General features: G+C 45.0%; 1 protein-coding gene across 3 annotated transcripts in view; it reads right to left on the bottom strand.

The window, feature by feature from the left end:
* Positions 1 to 25,652, bottom strand: part of GRM5 (glutamate metabotropic receptor 5) — a 374,244-nt gene that overhangs the window by 199,183 nt on the left and 149,409 nt on the right. For all 3 annotated transcript variants that reach the window (XM_054015682.1, XM_054015683.1, XM_054015684.1), the window contains exon 3: positions 9,232 to 9,481. In XM_054015682.1, the coding sequence (XP_053871657.1) occupies positions 9,232 to 9,481 (250 nt within the window). The remainder of the gene's footprint in view (positions 1 to 9,231; positions 9,482 to 25,652) is intronic.

The raw sequence follows: 25,652 nt of genomic DNA, 5'->3' as shown, positions 1-25,652 counted from the left end.
CAAATCCTACTACTTTGACTCCCACAGCCCCAGCAGATGCTAACCCATAAATAGGGACCACAGGATTATATATTTCTTAGATGGGGTCTGAGTCACAAAATTTGGATCTGGATTTTAAACATAGAAAGATTGGGGTGGGGGCCTGGATCTGGGTCAGGCAAATCATGTCTTCACCTACAGCAACATGTAGAATATAGTCACGGGATGTCCAGCTAGCACTGGTATAAACAGCAGTGTAGACAGTGAGACTCAGCTTAGGCAATAGAGTAGAGTGCCCTACATGCCTGAACTCCCAGATTATACACCCTATATGGCACTTTATACGCCCAAGCACATTTTTAGCAGTGTAGTGTCCTGCTGCATCCCCTCTTCCAGAGCCTCTCTCTCCTGAAATGAAAGGCTGCGGCAGGTGGGGGGCAGTGGGGAATGGCTCTGGCAGTGGGGAAAGGCTCTGGCACCTCTCATCCTTTGACATAATCTATAAAACAGATAATTAATCTAATTGTGATCTAATTTTCAATGCTGTATAAGAGACAGAGCATAGCAATGTCACTCCAGGAGCAGCTGTGGGAAGAAATTAAATCAGTAACAATTCCTTCCATGCAGGGATAAGTAAGGCTTGGTCTACACTAAACCCCCAAATCGAACTAAGGTACGCAACTTCAGCTACGTGAATAACGTAGCTGAAGTCGACGTACCTTAGTTCGAACTTACCGCGGTCCAGACCCGGCAGGCAGGCTCCCCCATCGACTCCGCGAACTCCTCGCGGCGAGCAGGATTACCGGAGTCGACGGGGAGCACTTCTGAGTTCGATTTATCGCGTCCAGATTAGACGCGATAATCGAACCCAGAAGTTCGATTGCCTGCCGCCGAACCAGCGCGTAAGTATAGACAAGCCCTAAGTTATTGCAGCTCTTTAGGGGATGCAGTTCACCACCCCACCCCTTGCACTAGCTCAGCTCCATGGGCTGGCATGCATGTGTGAGGCGACTCATCCAAAGCCTTGTCCCCTCCTCATCCACTCACTTGTGGGGAGGGGAACAGCCCCATGGAAGCTGCTCTTTCCTTCTGCACAGGACAGCAATCCAGACACTGTGCAAGGTGTGAGGGAAGACCTTGCACCCCCTTTAAGCCATTTTGCCCCCAAGAAATTTTTCTGGATTACTTACAACTAATATTGATTAAAAGTAGTATTTATCTAATTAATAGGTACTAATGTGACAGCTGCCAGCTTTGCTGATAGACTGGGGACTGAACCAGGGACTTCTGGAACTAAAAAGAATTAACTGCTACAGCTTGAGCTAAAGAGCTCACAAACCTTGTGTGGTGCTGTAAGAGACTCCTGTCCTTTGTGGATTGAGCACAGAGTGAACCTGTAGTGCACACACCCCAGTGGGTTACACGAACACACTGTAAAGCCATTTTTAGCTCCTGGTTATTTTAGCCCAAAAGAGGATGGCAGCACGCTTGTGTGGAATTTTACTTCCACATTTCTGCTGAGGGCTTCACCACTAGAACTATTAGTGAGCTACATTTTGGTTTCCTTTCCCCAAAATTGGAAGAAATAGTGAAAATGAATTGACCACAAATATTTCCAGGACTCAAATTTCACACCCTCATTTATTTTAAATGAGCCCCTAAGCAAAGGAACTTGTACAAACCCTGGATCAGGCCTGTTAGTTGTGACAGTGCCCTACCCTGCTGATACGTCTTTCAGGAAGGAAAGAGCTAAACCCTCTGCCAAGAGGTCTTTCTTTGTGATACAGACATTTAGTAATTCTTAGTAAAGGTCACTTTTTAAATTACTGAGAAAGTCATTTCCCTCAGATCAGCAATCTTGCTTTGATCTTTGAGCAGTCACACTAAGCTTCTGTCATATATCCCCGTATCTAATGCTTAACCAGACATTCCTCACACAGATCGGAGTTTCCTACCAGTTGGTCTTTCATTTGCCTTCCTGAACTGCCCCTCCCAGGCAGAAACCAGGCTCCTGCCCACTAAGTTCTTCACACACTGCTCCCCTCTTCTCTTCACTCCAGCCATTCACATGCTACCTATGTGTTTATATGGCCCTCCATTGCTGTAGCACCTGAGTGCCTCATCCTCATTAATGAATTTATCCTTACCACACTTCTGTGAGATAGGGAGATATTATCCCCATTTTACAGTGAAAGATCTGAGGCACAGGGTACATTACATGCCCATGATCACCAAAAGATCAGTTGCTGAACTGAAAATGAAACCTGGCTCTCCTGAGTGCTAGACTAATGCCCCTATGAATTAGACCACTCTTTGTAACACTAAGGTGCATTTGGCCAGACCTTACCCATGTATAGCTGAGCCACTTACACACATCTAGTCCTACGTAGGCACAGCTGAGCTCCTTGTGATCAGTCCCACTTCCCAAACTGACTTGCTCCTGCTCAGTTAGCTTCTCCTTGCACAGCTAAGTTGCATGCTCAGCCATTTCTTGCACAGAGATGCGGCTTCTTCCCGATGCACAACGCTGCCTGCTTCTTGAGCACCACAAAAATCTATTCAACAAATTAAGGGCTAGCGTGCCCTTACCCCTGCCATAGCCAGGAAGGGAAGAGGGATAAAATTCCCCTCCTCCTTTATGTGGCTGTATTAGTGTTATCCCCATCATAGCCCCTTAGCGCTCAATGCAGGGCCGGCTCTGGCTTTTTTGCCGCCCCAGGCAAAAAAGCCTCCCGCCGCCCCCCACCCTCTGGAGCGCGGCAGGGGAGGGCGCCGAGCCTGGCTGCGGGCCGCTCTCCCCGACTGGACGGAGCACCGGGGGGAGGGCGGCGAGCTCGCCACGGCTCCGCTCTCCCCGGCGGCCAGAGCGCCGGGAGAGGGCGGCTAGCCCAGTCGCGACCCCGCTCTCCCCGGTGGCCGGAGCACCGGGGGTAGGCGGCGAGCCCCAGTGGCCGGAGCACCGCGCCGCCCTCCTCCAGGTGCCGCCCCAAGCACAAGCTTGGTGGATTGGTACCTGGAGCCGGCCCTGGCTCAATGGAACAGAGGGACCATGCTCCCCCAAGGCAAGGGACTGAGAGGGCTGGTGGTGGCAGACTTCTTTCCCCTTCCCCACATGCCATCTAGTGGAGCTGGATGGATGCACAGGCAGGAAGTATATTGTACTTCATAAAGGGATGTTGCAATTTTAAATTACACACACAGTCCAAGAGGAAAGTCCTGAAGAAACTGTGCTTCACAGGAGTGGGTCTGAGGCACGATGCCTCCCAAGGCAACTTCCCAGGACTATGCCAAAGGGCATGATCTAGCCCTATTATATAGGGTTACCATACGTCCGGATTTTCCCGGACACGTCCGGCTCTTTTGGGCCTCAAATCCCCGTCCAGGGGGAAATCCCAAAAAGCCGAACATGTCCGGGAAAATAGGGAGGAGTCGGGCGCCAGGGGTGGGGGGCCAGGGGTGCTGGCCCGGGGCGCTGGCCGGGGGCTGGCGGTGCTGGGCCGGGGGTGCTCGGCCGGGGGCCGGCACCCCAGGGCCCGAGCCGAGCCAGGCTGGAGACGCTGGGGCCAGGGCCGGCCGCCGGAGGGAGCAGCTTGGTTGGGGGGGCCAGACTGGGCCGCGCCTCCTCCCCCCACAGCTTACCTGCTGCCTGCTTCAGGCTTCCCGCAAATCAAATGTTCGCGGGAAGCAGGGGAGGGGGCGGAGTTGGGATGGGGACTTTGGGGAAGGGGTGGAGTTGGGGCAGGGGGGCGTGGGTGGGGGGCGGGGTCGGGGCCCTGTGGAGTGTCCTCTTTTTGGACACTCAAAATATGGTAACCCTATATTATACTAAGGGGAAGGTTGCTTTTTTTGTTTTGTTTTGTTTCAAGCCACTGTATGGTCAGGGATAGTATCCTAAACCAAGCTATTCAGAAAGGAATGCAAAATTTTTTTTGCAAGGTTCTTTTTTGGAAAGAGAAAGTTATTGATAGTTAAGTAGCATGGGGAACTGCTGTTAGATGCAAATTAGTGGATTTGAATTAAAAAAAATATATACCGAAAAACAATAAATCCAAAGTCTCAATCCTGTCCTCAGCTGTACTGGTGAGAAAGTGTCAGGTATGAATGAGAGGAAAAGAAACTAGGGCTATGTTTTCACTACAGAATTAACTGGAGCTTTCTACACTTCAGTCAACTCGCCTTGAGTTGCTGCTCTCACATGAGAGCAGCCTCACTGCAGAATAACACTTTGAGCAGCACAGAGTGGTCATGTTAGCAGCTATTGTAGAAGTTTTGTTCAAATATTTAAAAAAAAAAAAAAAAAAGAGTCTTGACTGATAGTGAGGAGGAGTAGACAAAGCCAGGTGCACAGTATGAAACAGAACTTTTGCTATTAGAAATGAGTATTAAATAAAATGAGGAACAGAATGCTGATATTGCTAGTCCCTGACCCAATCAACCAAACTGTAATTTAGCCACATAACTAAGAATAAAATGATTTAACTCAACAAAATTAATACTCCAGATTTCTTTTTGCAATATGTTCTGCAGACAGATACACTGTTTAATGGATGTATTTCTTGTACTCTAAATCAGTGCCATCTGTAATATTTCCTGTCTGGTGACCTGAGGAAGCCACAAGCAATAAGCACAGATGGATACAGCCTTGTGTACACATCTCTACTAAATTGAATAATTGCAGGGTTAAAATAGCACATAATTTTTTACACTTGAAATTCAGTGTACTCACCTTTCCATTTGGGGTTGAATCCAATCCCACTAGGCCTATAAGGTAAACATTTGCTGAGCATTTAAAATGTTTTCCATGCATTTAAAAAAAGCCTTAGAGGGCTACTGTCACTTAAACATTTTCTATCTTTCATCTCCGTAGAATACTATCACAGACAGGCAATGCAATCACAGTTACTACTGAGAATGCTGAGAGTTTAGTGTTCATTAACAGTTACCTTTTTCTCAAAGTTTTTGGTCACTGTTCTTTGTTCTACCTATGTAAGAGAAAACCAAAGTTCAGTTGGCATGTGACTCCAGGCCCAAGTTCTGTCTGCATCAAAAATCATACTCGTGATTAAGGCTAAGATTTTGTCATGGTTTTTAGTAAAAGTCATGGACAGGTCATGGGCAATAAACAAAAATTCACAGAAGCCGTGACCTGTCTGACTTTTGCTGCTGCCTGGTTTCTCCCACCATCGTGGTGGCTGAGAGCTGTGGGGTTCCCCCTCTGCCCATGGCGGCTCGGAGCTGCAGGGTGACCATATTTCCCAAAGAGAAAACGGGACACCCCAGCCACTCGCCCAAGGCATCCCCCTCCCCTGTGCGAGGCTGTTGCCCGTTGCTGGAACCCGCTTCTGTCGCCTGTTGCTGGAACCCTACCAGGGCCCCACTGGCTGTCAGCTCCAGAGTTTTGCAGCCTCTGGGGCTGAAGCAGAGAATGTCATGGAGGTCTCTGGAAGTCACAGATTCCGTGACTTCCATGACATCTGACAGAGGTAGCCTTACTAATGATTTATGCAAGGTATCTGTGTGTAAAAACTTGAGGGGGCAAGGGGAGTAAACCCATGATGGAAGGATATCCCCGTGGTTAGTGGACTAGCTTAGAACTTGGTGTGGTCTGCCCTGGCTAAACTGCACTAGCTGGTATATGGGGGAGGGGGCAGATCCAAAGCTGCAGCCACTTCCCACCCCTGCCCACCTACCTGTGTGGGAAGAAGAGTTGCAGCCCACCAGTAGCTGCTCTCTTTCCCCAGGCATGTCTGGTGACGCTGGACTTGTGCAGTGGATTGAGGTGGCACTTTGGACCTTGCTTTCCCTGGGTAAAGGCATAATCAGGTTCATGATTCAGTCCCCTACCTCAACCGGTTAGAAGCCATTTTCCAAGCTCTTCTTAAAAGCCACATTTTTTCCCCCCTCACAGAAATAATGCACAAAAAGGCCCCACCACTAGACATTATCTAATGCTTCAAAAAGTCTTCTGCAGTTTCTGAAACCTCTCCTGTTTGTCACCCCTCACACCATGGGGTGTATTTCTAGGCTCACTGCGCTGTGGCAGAGTGGTTGGCCTTAGGCCTTCTTCTTTGCAACACACCCAGGGCTTGCTCATGAGCTCACTAATGTACATCGAGGTATAGCTTATTGATTAAACTGCCTCTCAGGAACCTTGCTGCTCACTTATCAAATAAACATGCCATGCTACCAATACGACTCAAATGCTCAGCTGAAACAAGCATTGACTCTTTTATAGCCAAACAAATGCTATTGTGCTGAAACAAGTCATCTTTAGACAATAAGCTGGAAAAGAAATAGATTCTCTACTAGCTTCAGGAATGGGAATGTATTACGGTATACAGACTCATCCTGAGCCATGCATCGGTCTCTTTACATTGCTCCTGCTGAACAGATTTCCAAAATGAGGATGGCTCCAGTGAAGGGGGAGTTTCCAACAGTCACAGAGCTTTGTGCAGCCTCCAGGATCAGAGGTAACGCTAGGATCATTTCCTGGAGACAGCAGGCTATAAAGAGAGCATGCGGCACTCCATTAATCTCCAGTTGGCGGACAGCCCCTCGGGGCTCCAGCCAGCTTGCTATCGTTTAAAGCAGGCCCAGGTTGGGTAGCTGCAATTAGTTTCTCCCAGCTCAGCTGTCCCTAGTGGATACAGGGCACCACTGATTTTATATCCTACTCGTCACCATGGGCTTTTTATTGCCAATGATAGCACCCCCCCCCCATATTTCTCTTTCTGAATTGTGAAGAAATATGTTTCTCAGATACAGCTGGGAGACATTTTTAAGCCAACACTTTTTTCAGTGAAAAATGCAGATTCAGGAACACCAAAATGCTTTGCAAATTCATATTAGTTTTGCCAAACGTTTGCTGGAGGAGTGGGGGGTAAAAATTCAGAAAAAAAGTCAAAATCAAACATTTTGATATTTTCTAAACAAAACCGTTTGATTTTTAAGCATGAAACAACTATTTACTAAAAAATGTCCTTTAATTTCATTTGTTTTAAATTCAAAAACATTAAAAAAAATTTGAACACCACATTTCTGATTTTGTCAAAATCAATTTTTTCACTCAACCAAAATGTTTTTTTTAAACTTTTCATTTCACCAAAACTTTCTAAAATTGTTGGTTTGACTTGAATTTTTTTGACATTTTGAAATTGCTAATGCACTGAAAAATCCCTAATTCATGCAGCCTACTCATAGATGAAGTTAGTATGATCAGGTGCAAGAAAATGCATAAATCATTCCAACAGAATAGAGTCTTCTTTTTAATCCAAAGCTGTTTACTATTTAGACTTCTAAAATAAACCATCATCCCAATATGCCACCTCAAACATTCTTACAACTAGACATGATAACCCCCGAATATAACCTGCAGGGCCGGCTCCAGCATTTTTGTTGCTCCAAGCGACCCCCAAAAAATAAATAATAAAAAAAAAAAAAAACACACGACATGATTGGCAGCATTTCCCCGAGAAGGACTGAGGGACCTGCCGCCAAATTGCAGCTGAAGAGCCGTACGTGCTGCACCAAGCACCCGCTTGCAGCGCTGGTGCCTGGAGCCGGCCCTGATAACCTGGAAACATACTGTATCATTTAGCAAAAGTAGGAGGTCACGTATATTTAACCTCTTTTTTTCCCTTTTATTTAAGATCTACAAGTATCCATTACATTGACTCTGTCTCACAGTCACAGAGGACCCACTGGGCACCAAATCCTACTACTTTGCAAATGAGCAACTCCTAATAAAATCAGTGGGAGTTTGAGGTTTACATGAACAAAGCACCAAAGTGACTTTTGAAAGTCAGACTCAGCCTGTGAGGCCTGAAACTTAGCCTTTTGAAAATGTGAGGCCTGAAACACCACCATGTGTTAAGTGTAAAAAGAGGTATAAAAGGCGATGAGTACCCACAAGTGCAACTGAAGTCAATAGATTCTCTGTAAATCGGGCCACAAATGGATGGAATAAGGCAAGACAACATGGATGATACAACAGAGCAATCTCAATAGGAAAAAAAATAGCCATAGTAACGGACTCACATTGGTTGAAGATGCAGAAATAAATAAGCAATTACAATCATTCAAAAAGGTGTGACGATGGTTTTGTTCTTGTGATGGGTCAATGGGAGAAGGCAGGAGCCCATGTAGCCATGCTATTGTCCATTGTTCACCTTCCAAAGAGGAATAGGCAGCATGGTAAAAAGGGCAGGAAGCATTATCTGGGAAGTGGATAGAGGCCTAGTTTCTACAGCTGACAAGGGCCCAAGCCCCATATAGTCCAAGCCAACTGCACAGAGGTGCTTCCCTTCCACGTTCTTCACAGGCTCACCCTTCCAGTACAGCCGGCTCCAATGCCATGTTGCTCTTTTTTCTGCCAGCTGTACAGCATGCTTGTGAACCTTCCAACAGAACCTTCATTCTTAGGGCAGCACATGCTCGCCTTTCCAATTGCACTTCCTTGGAGGGAAAGCATGTCATAGTCAAGTGACTGTTCTGAGACCCCTTCATGTAGCCTGGCACACCCGCCTTCCAGCCCAAGGTCCATTAGTTTATGTGGAATGTGTGGCAAATACACAGAGGCACACTGCACATACAGCAGTCACCTTTCCTCTTTGTGCAATCACCATAGTCTCATTTCCTGCTTGATTAATGCAGCTAATATTTTCCTCTCTCCCCTTTCCATGCAGATGGAAGTGAGCGTTTGAGCCAGGATGCCTGACCACCAGATCATATGAAAGAACAGCTGAATACTTTCTTTAGAACAATGCTAATGGAACAGCACTACCACCAAAGGAAAATAATCATTCATAAATAATCTCTCCATTTTGAAGAGACTTTTATTTCATTTCCACACAAAGACTAGACCAGCTGTGTCTTAAAACATTCAGATCAGCCATAGTTTTAGTTATTAATGGGATCATATTTATATGCATTTTAAAATGATGTAGCAAAGAACAAGGATAACATACATCAGAAATAATTATCTATATATTATAGCCATTCTTGGAAAAACTGTATTATGCAGCAATACCTTCCAAACAGGGACTCTGTACAGTGTAATGTATACACACAGACCTCTCTGGTATCTATATCATAGGTGACAAAGATTCTGCTAAAATGATATCCTGAACTTCAGGAAACACACGCACAGTACATAACTTGTGTGTGTGTGCTTATGCATGCACAAGCATGTGCACATGACCCAGTTGTACTATGCATATCAGTGAACGCCTATCATTATACAGGGTTACTCACCTGCCTAGAAGCAAAAACTCTCCAGCCAGACCCAAGCGCCTCATGGCCATTAGCAGCCCTCTCACAGTCATGCCCTCACAGAAGCAGGCAACCACTCTTGCCTTGGGCAGGTGGCTCCTTAGCTTTTTCAACAGCTTGTCAAAACTCTGTTCGCCAGCATTGCTATAGATCTTGTAGGAATGGGCAATGCAGATCCCCTCCTTGGCCGACATATCTTTGAAGGCTTCCATTCCACTCTCACCATAGTTTCCTAAATGGAAACAAAAGAAACCCACAAACTGTAAATACATAGATTCAAATTTCAAGAAGGTTTTCCATATTAGGAAATAAAAAAAATCAGGTTACATGCTTTGGTATTTTAATGGTGCTCACATCACTGACACTAACAAGGTACCATTAAGAAATATTCTTTTAAAGAGAGAACACAATGCTTACAACAAAATGTTTATAAATCACAGAACTAACCTAACCCTTCAAAGTCTGCTAAATTGACTGAATTAACTCAGTTGCTTTGAGGTTTTTGGCAGTTTTTAAAAGGTAAAAATAAGTGTTCAGAACTAATTGTTTGTTTGTTGGCTTCCTGCTTTAAAATATTCTGAATGTTAAAAAAGACTAAGTAGCAAAAAAAAGTGACTTTGTACATAATGCAATCTGAAGCATACCAGTATTTTAAACACGCTAATAATGTGTGCGTGGCGCAAGTAATCCTCTGAGGAAAGGTCTTTTTCTGCACATCTCTAGAGAAAAAGTGGTAAAACAGAAGACACAGGGGTCATGGTAAGTTAAAATGCTGTTTTTCATTTTTGTTTTTTTATTAAAGTGGAAACGTAAACCCAAACCAGAATAGAAGAACTTTCATGCTTTCTCCGATGCTGCCCCTCACGCACAGGAGAAGCTCCTTGTAAACATTCACAAAACCCCTCATTGTCTCTTTCAAATCCTTCCTTAAAACATTCCTTTCCTAAACTTGACAACGATTTGTTGTCCTGAGACTGAGGCCTAACATGCTGACCAATATTGTCTCATTGTTTCCTTGTCTCTCTGCCTGTATTCACCTGTTGCCCCTTGTTTTTGATAGCAAGCGCTTTGGAGCAGGGACCATCTCGTTGTTATCTGTTTGAATGGCACCTAGCACAATGGCATTCAGGTCCATGACTGGAACTACGAGGCACCACCACAATACAAATAAGAAGAAGATAGTGAAGCCTGGTCTACACTGGCTGGGGGGGGATTGGTCTAAGTTACACGACTTCAGCTATGTGAATAATTAGCTGAAGTTGACGTACTTAGATCGACTTACCGTGGTGTCTTCTCTATGGTGAGTCAACTGCTGCCACTCCCCCGTCGACTCTGCTAGCGCCTCTCGCTGAGCCGGAGTACAGGAGTCGACAGGAGAGTGCTCAGGGATCAATTTATCACGTCTAGACTAAACGCGATAAATCGATCCCTGCTGGATTGATCGCTGCCCGTCAATCCAGCCAGTAGTGAAGACATACCCTTAGAGACCAGGAAAGTGAGACTACTGCTGGGAACCGCTGATCCTCAATTCATCTGTGTTGGCACCTCGGGGAAAGAAGCTCTAACCAGGTGCAGACTTTACAGCATATCAACATAATACAGGAATATACTAAAATAGTGACAATGGAAAGATATCACGTTGAGTGGTTAGAGCTGGATCCAGGAATTTGGACTCGTGAGTTTTACTTCTAGCTCTGCCTCTGTCTAGCTTTACAACTCTGGGCAAGTCATTCCAGCCCTCTGCAACTCAGCTAACACATCTACGAAATAAACATCATTTGTATTATGGTAAATTCTTGAGGCCTATTGTGATAGGCACCATAAATAAACATAATAAGAGACTGGCTCCAGCTTGAAGAGCATTCACTCTAAATAGACAACACAGACAAAGGGTAAGAGAAAGGAAGTATTTTACACAAAGAGAAATGAGGCATAGAGAGATTAAGTAACTTGTGTGTGAAAGGTCATACTGTCAGTTTGTGGCAGAGCCAGGATCTCAACCTAGACCTCCTGGTTTATAGTCTAGAGTTTTAACCACAAAACTACCCTCTCTCCCATATTAGAATTAAAACTAGTCCAAAATCAGAAGTTCTCCCTGATTCAAATCTGGATGAACAATCAAATCATCATCAATTCTCACAAAACAGAAAGTTCAAAAATTGTTTGATTTGGGAGTGTTACAATGTGTCATTTTGGCTTAGTTCAATGTCAGTTTGTTTTCCTCTAAGCTGCTGTGGTGTCTCATGGAGCTGTAGCTTGCATGTCTCATGACCCATTCTAATCTATAAGCTCCTGAGCCAGAATACATCTCCCATGATGTGCCATGGTCATGTGGCTCACGTGAGGCAATACATCAGTTCATCCAGAGGCTAAGACTGCAGTAAATCATGGGAAAAGTAGTCCTGCCAGGGAACCCAGCCAATAGAGTAAATGGAGGTATTAGGTACTCGAACTACAACTCCCATGAGGTCCTGCAGCACTTCAGTCCAACACAAACTAATGGCTAATGGACCCAAAATGAGACATCAAGTTGGTTTGGGGAAAAAAAAGTATATTTTCTTTTGATTTTCCCAACAGAAAATTCAAAAATTATCAGCAAAATCATAATTTGTTAATGGGAAATTTTGATTTTGCAGAAACTGCATTTCCATTAAAAAAAACTTCAGTGGAAAATTTCCATCCAGTTGTAATTCACCTACAGAACCGGATCTTTTCAAGATGTAAAACACTGAACTCCTCAGATGAAAGTGTAAGTACAAACTATTACCTTGAGGCTTGCTCTAAAACTGAGGATAGATTTAACTACAATGCAGCATTTTTAATAATATATGGAGATATACCCATCTCATAGAACTGGAAGGGACTTTGAAAGGTCATCAAGTCCAGTCCCCTGCCTTCACTAGCAGGACCAATTTTTTTGCCCCAGATCCCTAAATGGCCCCCTCAAGGATTGAACTCAGAACTCTGGGTTTAGCATACCAATGCTCAAACCACTGAGCTATCCCTCCCCCCAAACTCAGATGTCTCAATGAATGTCCCAATCATTGACTCTTTTATAGTCAAATACAATTAGGTCACAGATGTACTGGTCATATAATATTTCAAGTTCTTGTAATTTTATTACACCATAGAGTAAGTGGTGTGTAAAGGAGTGGACTCACCCCTGCAACGCCTCCTGCTGGTCATCCATGGGAATTAGCTCATCCCAGCTCCAGAGCGCCCTCTGCAGGCCGGTGATCCACCTTATCACTGGCCCCCGTGTCCCTCCCAGGACCCCGGTGCCCCTTTCTCTGGGTGCTGCCCCCTGGCAGTACCCCCACAGTTCTGGGTCTTCCCCTCCCCAGGGAGCCCCCTCCTCCCCCACTATCCCCATCTCAGTGTACGGCTACTGCCAGTCATCATATAGCCCCATACCCCGGGGGAGACTGCAGTATCAGCCTACTCATCACTGGCAAGGTTGGGTTTGAATCCTGCTGCCTTGGCCTACGCCTGGGCTGCCCTATGCAGCCCCCAGTACCCCTTGGCCTTCCGCTAGGCCGCAGCCTGGGGCTTTCCGGGCTGGAGCTCCCCAGCCTTTCCCCAGTCCTGCTCCACTTAGGTATTCTGTCTCTAGCTCCCTACAGCCAGGCCCATCTCTCTCTACAGCTAGAGAGAAACTGTGTTGAGAGCCTGGCTCCCAGCCTGTTATATAAGGCCAGCTGAGGCCTGATTGGGGCATGGCCCAGCTGCGGCTGCTTCCCCAATCAGCCCAGCTTTTAGAGCTGAAGCCCTTTCCAGGGCTGCTTTTACCCTTCAGGGCAGGAGCGGGTGTCCACCCCACTACATGGTGCCTATAATAAAATGAAAGAAAGTGCTTCAAAATAATGAGGCCACTTACCAAATTATGCAGATTTTCAGCATTCGGAAGAAAAACATCCTGATATTCTAACTCTGAAAGTGACTGAGTTTCCAAGTTGGGAAAACTCTAGCTGCGCGGAATGAGCTTGAGGAAGATTCAACAAAAACAGAATGCAGCTTTGCATCAAGGTACTTGTACAAATCCACTTGTCATAATCGTTGCTGATTAAACTACTTAATTAATTATTCATAGAGATTCCCCGGTTGCGGAGTACTTTTGATGAGGTATGTATCTTTAATTTTAGCTATACTGTAATGGTAATGAACACTCTTTGGTGGAAAAATAATCATTACTGTTAGATTCCCTTATATCACAAAAACAAATTAGTCTGAATTTCCTTAAAGCCATGTTTCTCCTCCAGGAAAAAACAAAACAAAACAGTAAAGGCAGAAAATGTTGTAGGAGGCTATGTGAAGTTTTCATCAAGAGTTTCTGCCACACATTTCCCTCAAGGGGAATGGAGCCTGAGATTGGGGAGTTCATGGAAGGGGAGATGCTTGATAAGGCTTCTCAAAGAAACCAGATTTTATTCATATTCTGTGTAGGCTTGGAAGGATTAGATTTTTATTGGTAAATGTCGATTTCACCCTAAACACTCAAACCAATGAAAAAATATTTCCATCAATAATAATCTAAATTTACAGATAGACAAAATAAGAAAATGTGGCTTGAGAACTTCTTAGAGTTTGATTTAAGGATATTTACTTTGTATATTTTAACATGTGATGTTGACAATGTGTTCTTTAATGGTTAGAAAGCTTTAACTGTTTGAATCTCAGCATCTACTGTCATTAAATAATTATTGTCTGACCCCACTTGCTGTTCCTCCAACAACTGTGAAAAATTAAGTTGCTGAAAATAAAATAAATGCTTAAACCCCATAATTTTGTGCAACTATGAAATTTGAAATTGATATAAGTTTTAAAAATGCTTAAAATTAAACGTTGATAATATTGATATTATCCATTGAAATTATGTAAAAAAAAAAATGAAATGTGGTATCTATGTTGTGGTAGTAATATAGGGCCACAACCAGGTTGGCCCCGTTGTACTAAGCTGCAACTGGGTTGCCTAGGCAGCGCTCCCTTATGGCCCCTCAAAGTGCAAATTACCCAGTTACGGGTCCCTGTCAGTTGGGTGCCACCCTTCATGTGTCTGCCGCCATAATGCCTTAAGCCCTCCGCCTATGACACACTTAAGTCCCACCCCTTCTGGGGCATTAGAGTCCAAAATTAAAGGAAACTTGTGAACTTCAAACCAGGGTCATCCAAGGATTCGTCAGCAGGACCCCACCCTTCTACTCAGGGCTCGTCTCTGTGTAGCCAGTCCCCTTTGTCGGTCTTCCTGGGTCCAATCCCCCCATCCACCAGGAGGCTCACCCAGATAGCAAACTGTCTCCAGTTCTTGGCTAGAGACAGGCTTCCCTCACTGAGGTGGAAACAGGGCTCTGCTCTGCCTTCCTGGTCAGCCCCTAACTGAGCTGGGCCTCTTCCATTTAAATCCCCTCTCCGCTCCTGACAACTGTTGTAGGTGAAGCAGGGTTGGGGCAACCGTGCCCACAGGCCCTCATTAACCACCTTCCTACCAGCGTGGGGCCTATCTGCCCTATCACGTAGGCTCTGTCCAAAACATACAAAAATGATAATTCCTTTTCCAAAGAGCTTACAAATTAAAAGATAAGATGTAAATAGATGAGTGCCACAAACTAGTGGGCTGGGATGGGAGAGGCAGGGTTAGAAGGTGTGCACAATTCTTAGCCAATCATTAACAATGATCAAAACTTGTCCCAGGTAAGAAATAGAAAGGAGAAGTTGATTTACTGTTATTTTGTTTCACCATTTACGTATGTAAGGGCTTGTCTACACTTACCGGAGGATCGATGCTGTGTCGATCGATGCATCGATGGTCGATTAACGGGTCTTCACTAGACCCGTTAAATTGACCGCCAATCGCTCTCCTGTTGACTCCTGTACTCCACCTGATCGAGAAGAGTAAGGGGAGTCGACGGGACAGCATCTCCCGTCGACGTTGCATAGCGCGGTCCCCGCGAGAAGTAGATCTACACTACGTCGATTTGAGTTACACTTTGTAGACAAGGCCTAAGACTCACCAAACCACACGTAGAGATGAATCTGCAATGAGAAACTAGTGATTTATGTTCAAACTCTGCCCCCCCCCAAGCAGTTTCTTCATTAGAGCACTTAATAAGTATGAATTTATATTGTAGCTGACTCTACACTAGAATGGGGGCCACATTTTCACTGGGTGCTGATCTGTTTTGAAAATGTGGCCAGAAGTGATTGCTGAGGACGTTTGAAAGTCTGGCCCTTTTTTAATGTGAATAAATGAAAGCTGAGCTCTTGAATATCTGCTCCCATATGTCTCAACATGTATAAATAAATCATGTATTACATCATCTGCTAATGACTTAGCCCTACCTCTGATTTACCAATTGGTTCAATATCAGGGACGTGCATTACCACCTATGTTATAACTATAACCACCTGCTAGCTCAGCTTCAGCTGGATCAGTACTAGTAACTATTAAGAAGCTTAAAAAGAACAGATTGTGCTTTTTTCTTTCTCCCCCCTCTGCCCAGGATGAAAGTGAATGTAGTACAGTCTATAATACTTGGATCTGATAGAAAGGGGTCTGGCAAATTACTTTCTACTCCTACTATTCCTTCTGCCCAGCAATTGAGCCAATTAAACCCTCTTAATACAAACCTCTGAGATCTAATCTGCATTATAAGGCAAAAGCAACACGGGTTTTAGTCTAAAAATAATAAACAAAATACACTGACATCTGCTTCTATCAGATTAGAGGATACCAATACAAGATAATAAAGAGAGGCTCCACAGCTGACTGAAATACTATGCTGAGAGAATTTTGGTAGAGCCACAAAAATTGTTTTATTGCTTTTTGTCCTAATCTGTAAATGCAAATTGTTATCAAACATCTGTTCCATTTTGAAATGAGGCTTAATGCATGGGAACTAAAACGGAGGCCATTTGGAGAACTTTAAGATATAAAATTGATACAGATGTTGGGGAGAAGTCAAATCACCGTAGAGTGTAATTTTATAGGAAAACAGAACTGTCAGTCAAAAATGAAGAAATGTATTGCATCATTTATTTAGTTAGTGATAATCCTACCTGACATGGGGAGGCTATTTCTTTAATCAAGAAGCGCTACCCTTGATTTTGATAGGTTGGGAGAGATCCTAGTAGAGATTTTCAAAGCAGAACAGCAGATTTAGCCAAGCATCTTGTACTAAAATTCACTGGCTTCCATGAGAGTTAACAAGGTACAGCATCTTGCAGGAGGTATTCGAAGAGCTGAATATGTATAATGATTTATATATAACTTGGAGCAATGGGAAGAAATTATTAAAATGCAACATGCTGTTGATTATCAGGACAATCTTCCTGAAAGTCAAGGGTAATAGGATGTAGAACAGTCTCCCAAAGCGAAATGGGAGAAACCAGTGATGCAGTTGTAAAACAAAATAAAACAAAAAAGTGGTAAAATTACCTTAACTAAATTCCATATTCCCCAAATGAGAAGTGGGTAAACTCAGTTTACCCAAGTTTACTCTTGACTACACAGTTGTTAGAAACCTCATCATTTGTGACATTTAAAACTAGACTGGGGAAATCACTAGAAAATGTACCAGTGCTCTACTAGGTTTCTTCTTGCATGATTCTATGACTTTTCTTAGGTTTGGCCATTGCTAATAGTAAGGACAGGACCAGATTTATAAAGGGATCTAAAGAGGCAGATGGGATTACAAAAGCGCCTAACTCACACTGAATGTCAGGAAACTCAATAGGAATTAGGTATCTCAACTGCTTAGGTGCTTTTGAAAATCCCACTAGGCACCTATCTTGATCTTTAGGTGCCCAAATACCTTGGCAAATCTGGACCTTATTCCTTGTTTTAGGCTTTGTATATATAGATATAGATAGATATAGATATATTCTTAATTTGCATGGAAACATATTATTGTGTTAAACGTTTAACCAGCTTCATTTTCAGCAGTAGTACTATATATGATCAGATAAACATTCTGAAATGTAACTAACTCATCAGCAGCTCTCAGGACAAATAGTGTAAGAGGTTTTCTTGACTCAGTGACTAATCTCTCCTTTGGAGAGGTGAAATCAATTGGCTCAGATTAAATCCAGCAAGCATATTATGTTAGTTCTCAAGATCCAATAAATCCCTACAGATATTCTCTTCCCTGTCTCCTCACAATAGCTACCACCCTGAGAGGTAAAGGGATATTTGGACTAATTAATAGGGCTGGATCCAATTAACTAAAAGGATCAAAGGTGATTAATACTAAAAACATGGGGAGGAGCAAATGGGACTGTCCTTTGGAAAGGCTATCTGGTGAACAAGATGATCTGCAACTATGGTTGCCAACCTTCCAGGATTGTCCTGGAGTTTCCAGGAGTTAAAAAATAATCTTTAATTTAAATCGTCTTGTGCAGATCAAAATGTTTACTTTGGTTAAAAACTGAAACATTTCGTTATTTCAACTATTTACAAATTTTAAATTATGTGATATAAAAAAAATTGAAACGGCATCATTTCAAGATGTAAAATTGTTATTGAAATGCCTTTTTTCCATTTTTATGTAGAAATAAACTTTCTTCAAACCGAAAATGTTTCCACAGAACATTTTACTTTCAACTAACCAGGATTTTCATAGAGGAAAAACTTCCCACTGTAATATTTCCAATAAACTCTAATGGAAATGCTGATCTTCTCCATCTCCTGACATCGGAATTGCTCTAAACCAGGGGTGGTCAACCTGAGCCTGAGAAGGAGCCAGAATTTACCAATGTACATTGCCAAAGAGCCACAGTAATACGTCAGCAGCCCTCTATCAGACCCCCCGCCCTCACTCCCAGCGACTCCCGCCCACTGGCAGCCTCGCCAATCAGCACCTCCCCCTCAGCTCCCCATCAGCTGTTCCGTGGCATGCAGGAGGCTCTGTGGGGGGGTGGGAGGGGATGAGGGAGGGCACGGCAGGCTCAAGGGAGGGGGCGGGAAGAGGTGGATTGGGTGCAGGGCCTGTGGCAGAGCCAGGGGTTGAGCAGTGAGCACCTCCCGGCACATTGGAAAGTTGGCACCTGTAGCTCCAGCCCCGGAGTCGGTGCCTATACAAGGAGCTGCATATTACCTTCTGAAGAGCCGCATGTGGCTCCGGAGCCACAAGTTGGCCACCCTTGCTCTAAACCTAGATATTGTCTAAACCTGGGTATTTTCAAGGTTTTTTGAGCTCTCTCCTGTGAGAGGCTTCAGTCACTGGCAGTTTTTTGGTTTGGATTTTTTTTCCTGAAGAGATTCTCTGAAGGCTCATGTCACCCTGGACATAGGACCAAATGCTGCTTAGCTACACTGGTGTAAATCTGGAGCAATTCCATTGGACTCCCTCCGGATTTATACCCGCATAATTGAGAGAAGAATCAGGCCCTCCCTGTTTATCCTCTGGTGCACTTCAGCTTTTTGAACTCATCCCTGAATTGTGACACTGGCAGAGTTTTCTCTTCATAGGGCTGCCGCAGAGGAAGCCACTTGGTTCTCTGTGTGGTGTGGAAGCTTTAGAAACTGGGGATTACCAGGCTGCCTAGTCAAAGTAATGCGCATTCGGGGGAGGGGGGAATCATTCATTTGTTTAAATCTTTGCTTAATTCTATCTAATTAATTGTAACAAATGAGAGTTGGCCTCCCTTCCTGTTGGTTACTTGGACAGGCTGTGCCATGGAGATGCATCTATTTCAAAGGCTTTCACTCCCTCAGCAGAACTGAGCAGCCACGGCAATGGAATGGTACTTTGAAGAAGCAACTACATAAACGGGCTAGCAGCTAGAGCTGGGCTCTAACAGAGCACAAATAACTAGGGAGAAACAGAGGGCAACATAGAATCATAGAATATCAGGGTTGGGAGGGACCTCAGGAGGTCATCTAGTCCAACCCCCTGCTCAAAGCAGGACCAGTCCCCAACTAAATCAGTATCCCTACTTGAATTCATTTGAGAGATCTACCTACAACATCCCCAACTCAAACCTTGTATATTTACTGAAAACCACAAATAGGTGGAAAGAGAATGCATTCTAATGCATAAAGTAGGGGACGGGAGCTGAGAAACCAGGGTTTTATTCCCAACTCTGCCTCTGACCTGCTCTGTGCCTCGGTTCCCTCTACCACTCTTAGTGGGATCTTTCTATTAGATTGTAAGCTCTTTGGAACAGAGATTGACCGTGTGCTTGATTGCTTGCTTGTTTGTTTGAAAAGTGTGAATTGGGAGTGCTTTGTTCCAGCTGGGCCTTGAGTGGGCCTGACTGGTATATAAGGGCAGTCAGCAGCGAACCAGCTGAGCGGCGAACAGCAGAGGCTAACAGCGGGAGTTTGCCTGGGAGCTGTCCGAGAGGAGGTACGCTAAGTGCTGCATTAGGGGGGCTGTGTTGGTGAGTATCTGAGTGTCTGCTGCTGGGACAGTTGGTCAGTTTGACCGTGTGCTTGATTGCTTGCTTGTTTGTTTGAAAAGTGTGAATTGGGAGTGCTTTGTTCCAGCTGGGCCTTGAGTGGGCCTGACTGGTATATAAGGGCAGTCAGCAGCGAACCAGCTGAGCGGCGAACAGCAGAGGCTAACAGCGGGAGTTTGCCTGGGAGCTGTCCGAGAGGAGGTACGCTAAGTGCTGCATTAGGGGGGCTGTGTTGGTGAGTATCTGAGTGTCTGCTGCTGGGACAGTTGGTCAGTTTGACCGTGTGCTTGATTGCTTGCTTGTTTGTTTGAAAAGTGTGAATTGGGAGTGCTTTGTTCCAGCTGGGCCTTGAGTGGGCCTGACTGGTATATAAGGGCAGTCAGCAGCGAACCAGCTGAGCGGCGAACAGCAGAGGCTAACAGCGGGAGTTTGCCTGGGAGCTGTCCGAGAGGAGGTACGCTAAGTGCTGCATTAGGGGGGCTGTGTTGGTGAGTATCTGAGTGTCTGCTGCTGGGACAGTTGGTCAGTTTGACCGTGTGCTTGATTGCTTGCTTGATTGTTTGAAAAGTGTGAATTGGGAGTGCTTTGTTCCAGCTGGGCCTTGAGTGGGCCTGACTGGTATATAAGGGCAGTCAGCAGCGAACCAGCGAACAGCAGAGGCTAACAGCGGGAGTTTGCCTGGGAGTTCGCCTAGGGAGAGCGCACCGAGGCTTTCATCTGCAGGTTTCTCCGAGTAGTTCCTGTAACAGTTGAGGAAGCTCCTAAGAGGACGGTGATATGGAAGGTGAGCGATCAGCTGTTGTAACCTGCACAGGTTGTGCCATGTTTGTCTTTCTTCCGCAGGACAGAAGCGACTTTGTCTGCACAAAGTGCAAGCTGGTCTCCATATTGGAGGAGAAGGTTCGAGGGCTGGAGAAACAAGTATCAACTCTGCGTTGCATAAGGGAAAATGAAGATTTCCTGGACAGACGTCAGGAGATGCTTCTACGGCCACAATGTTCTGAAGATTCAGAGCAGGCGCAGCAGGGACAGAAGGATTGTGAGGAGGTTTGGCAGCATGTGACCTCCAGAAGAAGAAAGAGGAGCGTCCATGCACCAGCAATGGAGATACAGGTGAGGAATCGTTTCCATGTTCTCTCTACAGGTGCTAATGCGGAGAGTGGACTAGATGGCCCATCTGAGGGAAGGGAGCAGAAGGAGACTCCACCGATTGGAAGGCAAAAGATGCACTGTCCTAGGGATGGGGGTTCCACGACCACCACTCCCAAAAGGAGGAGGAGGGTGGTGGTGGTCGGGGACTCCCTCCTCAGGGGGACTGAGTCATCTATCTGCCGCCCTGACCGGGAAAACCGAGAGGTCTGCTGCTTGCCAGGAGCTAGGATACACGATGTGACGGAGAGACTGCCGAGACTCATCAAGCCCTCGGATCGCTACCCCTTCCTGCTTCTCCACGTGGGCACCAATGATACTGCCAAGAATGACCTTGAGCGGATCACTGCAGACTACGTGGCTCTGGGAAGAAGGATAAAGGAGTTTGAGGCGCAAGTGGTGTTCTCGTCCATCCTCCCTGTGCAAGGAAAAGGCCGGGGTAGAGACCGTCGAATCGTGGAAGTCAACGAATGGCTACGCAGGTGGTGTCGGAGAGAAGGCTTTGGATTCTTCGACCATGGGATGGTGTTCCAAGAAGAAGGAGTGCTAGGCAGAGACGGGCTCCACCTAACGAAGAGAGGGAAGAGCATCTTCGCCAGCAGGCTGGCTAACCTAGTGAGGAGGGCTTTAAACTAGGTTCACCGGGGGAAGGAGACCAAAGCCCTGAGGTAAGTGGGGAAATGGGATCCTGGGAGGAAGCACAAGCAGGAGAGCGCAACAGGGGAGGACTCCTGTCTCATGCTGAGAAAGAGGGACGATCGTTGAGTTATCTTAAGTGCCTATACACAAATGCAAGAAGCCTGGGAAACAAGCAGGGAGAACTGGAAGTCCTGGCACAGTCAGGGAACTATGATGTGATTGGAATAACAGAGACTTGGTGGGATAACTCACATGACTGGAGTACTGTCATGGATGGATATAAACTGTTCAGGAAGGACAGGCAGGGCAGAAAAGGTGGGGGAGTTGCGTTGTATGTAAGAGAGGAGTATGACTGCTCAGAGCTCCGGTATGATACTGCAGAAAAACCTGAGAGTCTCTGGATAAAGTTGAGAAGTGTGAGCAACAAGGGTGATGTCGTGGTTGGAGTCTGCTATAGACCACCAGACCAGGGGGATGAGGTGGACGAGGCTTTCTTCTGGCAACTAGCAGAAGTTGCTAGATCACAGGCCCTGGTTCTCATGGGAGACTTTAATCACCCTGATATCTGCTGGGAGAGCAATACAGCGGTGCACAGGCAATCCAGGAAATTTTTGGAAAGTGTAGGGGACAATTTCCTGGTGCAAGTGCTGGAGGAACCAACTAGGGGCAAAGCTTTTCTTGACCTGCTGCTCACAAACAGGGAAGAACTAGTAGGGGAAGCAAAAGTGGATGGGAACCTGGGAGGCAGTGACCATGAGATGGTCGAGTTCAGGATCCTGACACAAGGAAGAAAGGAGAGCAGCAGAATACGGACCCTGGACTTCAGAAAAGCAGACTTTGACTCCCTCAGGGAACAGATGGGCAGGATCCCCTGGGAGAATAACATGAAGGGCAAAGGGGTCCAGGAGAGCTGGCTGTATTTTAAAGAATCCTTATTGAGGTTGCAGGAACAAACCATCCCGATGTGTAGAAAGAATAGTAAATATGGCAGGCGACCAGCTTGGCTAAACAGTGAAATCCTTGCTGATCTTAAACGCAAAAAAGAGGCTTATAAGGAGTGGAAGATTGGACAAATGACCAGGGAGGAGTATAAAAATATTGCTCAGGCGTGCAGGAGTGAAATCAGGAAGGCCAAATCACACTTGGAGTTGCAGTTAGCAAGAGATGTTAAGAGTAACAAGAAGGGTTTCTTCAGGTATGTTAGCAACAAGAAGAAAATCAAGGAAAGTGTGGGCCCCTTACTGAATGAAGGAGGCAACCTAGTGACCGAGGATGTGGAAAAAGCTAATGTACTCAATGATTTTTTTGCCTCTGTCTTCACGCACAAGGTCAGCTCCCAGATTGCTGCACTGGGCAGTACAGCATGGGGAGAAGGTGACCAACCCTCTGTGGAGAAAGAAGTGGTTCGGGACTATTTAGAAAAACTGGACGTGCACAAGTCCATGGGGCCGGATGCGCTGCATCCGAGGGTGCTAAAGGAGTTGGCGGGTGAGATTGCAGAGCCATTAGCCATTATTTTTGAAAACTCATGGCGATCGGGGGAGGTCCCAGATGACTGGAAAAAGGCTAATGTAGTGCCCATCTTTAAAAAAGGGAAGAAGGAGGATCCGGGGAACTACAGGCCAGTCAGCCTCACCTCAGTCCCTGGAAAAATCATGGAGCAGGTCCTCAAGGAATCAATTATGAAACATTTAGAGGAGAGGAAAGTGATCAGGAACAGTCAGCATGGATTCACGAAGGGGAAGTCGTGCCTGACTAACCTAATTGCCTTCTATGATGAGATAACTGGCTCTGTGGATGAGGGGAAAGCAGTGGATGTGTTATTTCTTGACTTTAGCAAAGCTTTTGATACTGTCTCCCACAGTATTCTTGCCACCAAGTTAAAGAAGTATGGGCTGGATGAATGGACTCTAAGGTGGATAGAAAGCTGGCTAGATCGTCGGGCTCAACGGGTAGTGATCAATGGCTCCATGTCTAGTTGGCAGCCGGTTTCAAGTGGAGTGCCCCAAGGGTCGGTCCTGGGGCCGGTTTTGTTTAATATCTTTATTAATGATCTGGAGGATGGTGTGGACTGCACTCTCAGCAAGTTTGCAGATGACACTAAACTAGGAGGCGTGGTAGATACACTAGAGGGTAGGGATCGGATACAGAGGGACCTAGACAAATTAGAGGATTGGGCAGAAAAAAACCTGATGAGGTTCAACAAGGACAAGTGCAGAGTCCTGCACTTAGGACGGAAGAATCCCATGCACTGCTACAGACTAGGGACCGAATGGCTAGGTAGCAGTTCTGCTGAAAAGGACCTAGGGGTCACAGTGGACGAGAAGCTGGATATGAGTCAACAGTGTGCTCTTGTTGCCAAGAAGGCTAACGGCATTTTGGGCTGTATAAGTAGGGGCATTGCCAGCAGATCGAGGAACGTGATCGTTCCCCTTTATTCGACATTGGTGAGGCCTCATCTGGAATACTGTGTCCAGTTTTGGGCCCCACACTACAAGAAGGATGTGGAAAAATTGGAAAGAGTCCAGCGGAGGGCAACAAAAATGATTAGGGGTCTGGAGCACATGACTTATGAGGAGAGGCTGAGAGAACTGGGATTGTTTAGTCTCCAGAAGAGAAGAATGAGGGGGGATTTGATAGCAGCCTTCAACTACCTGAAGGGGGGTTCCAAAGAGGATGGAGCTCGGCTGTTCTCAGTGGTGGCAGATGACAGAACAAGGAGCAATGGTCTCAAGTTGCAGTGGGGGAGGTCCAGGTTGGATATCAGGAAAAACTATTTCACTAGGAGGGTGGTGAAACACTGGAATGCGTTACCTAGGGAGGTGGTGGAGTCTCCTTCCTTGGAGGTTTTTAAGGCCCGGCTTGACAAAGCCCTGGCTGGGATGATTTAGCTGGGAATTGGTCCTGCTTTGAGCAGGGGGTTGGACTAGATGACCTCTTGAGGTCCCTTCCAACTCTGATATTCTAATCTCTTACTATGTGTTTGTACAGCACAGTGGGACCACCATCTCAGCTGAGGACTCAGAGCACTAACGTAACAATAATAAATAAAAGGATAGATCAGCATGAAATGGGGGTAAGTTATTAGAATTGGGCAGAAAAGGGTTTTCCTGTCTCACAAACATCTTCAAGATTTAGACAAATAAATTCTGTCCCAAATTAGGGCAAAGTCAAAATCTCAAACATTTTTGCAAGATGGCAATCCAAATAAAAAAAATGGTTCAGATCAATTTGGTTTTGTTTTGATAATTTCAAAATGTTTTGTTTCAGTTTTGACCATTTTAAAATCTTATCTTTTTGGGTCATAATTAGCTTAAATTTAAAAAGAAATAGTGATTCTGAACAGGAAATCTGCAATTGTTCAATTAAAAACAGTTGACACAAAACGTTTACAATTACTAAACATTTTTGTCAAAATATTTTTCAAGTTGAGAAATTTGTTGAAACCCAACCCTTTCGTTAAAGTTTCTGTAATTGTCATTTTCCTGTGAAAAAAATCTCATTGAAAAATTCCCAACCATCTCTACTAGTTATTCTTAGTTTTTAATGATTATTATTGTCATTTGTTAATTAAAATATTTCATATTTTTAATTGAGTAACTACATCACATACACTAAACAAAATACAATACATGAATCTTGACATTCAAATTTAGTTAATTAAATTAAATACATCTGCCCATTATCTCCTTTGGTGATGAGACATTGGGGAAATTGCACATCTTTTTTAGGCTACTTTAAATGAATAAAGTCTTTCCCCCATTAGGAAACTCTGACCAAATTCCACAGTTTAATGCATCTAACTTGTGTCTCCTTTTAAAACTGTCACTTCCCAGCTTAAAAACTGAAATGGAAAGTCTCATTAAAATACTCCTGTTTACTGAGAATCCCCAGAGCAGAACTTAGTGAGAATCCCCAGAGAAGTCTTGTCAATAGCTTTCCTTGTAGACTGGGCACCTTTGATCCACTTTATTAACTAGCTCTAACTACAGCTCTGTAATTCCCTTCTGCCCTGAATAATGGTTGAAGTCCTCCATGGTGCTAACGTCTAGTACAAGACTTCAAGCATGATACCTATTGCAGAAACATGATGGCGTCTCAGATTGCTTTCCTTGTTTATAGTCTAAAGATATTAACAATTGTCTGCACTTTCCGTTTGTGTCTGCCCTGCAATCAGGAGGTGTGACTGCAGCACAGGTAGACGTACCTGAGCCAAGCTA

Source organism: Malaclemys terrapin, chromosome 1, assembly GCF_027887155.1.
Source record: "Malaclemys terrapin pileata isolate rMalTer1 chromosome 1, rMalTer1.hap1, whole genome shotgun sequence".
In the NCBI taxonomy this organism is placed as follows: domain Eukaryota; kingdom Metazoa; phylum Chordata; order Testudines; family Emydidae; genus Malaclemys; species Malaclemys terrapin.
This window is presented reverse-complemented; position numbering and strand designations above follow the sequence as displayed.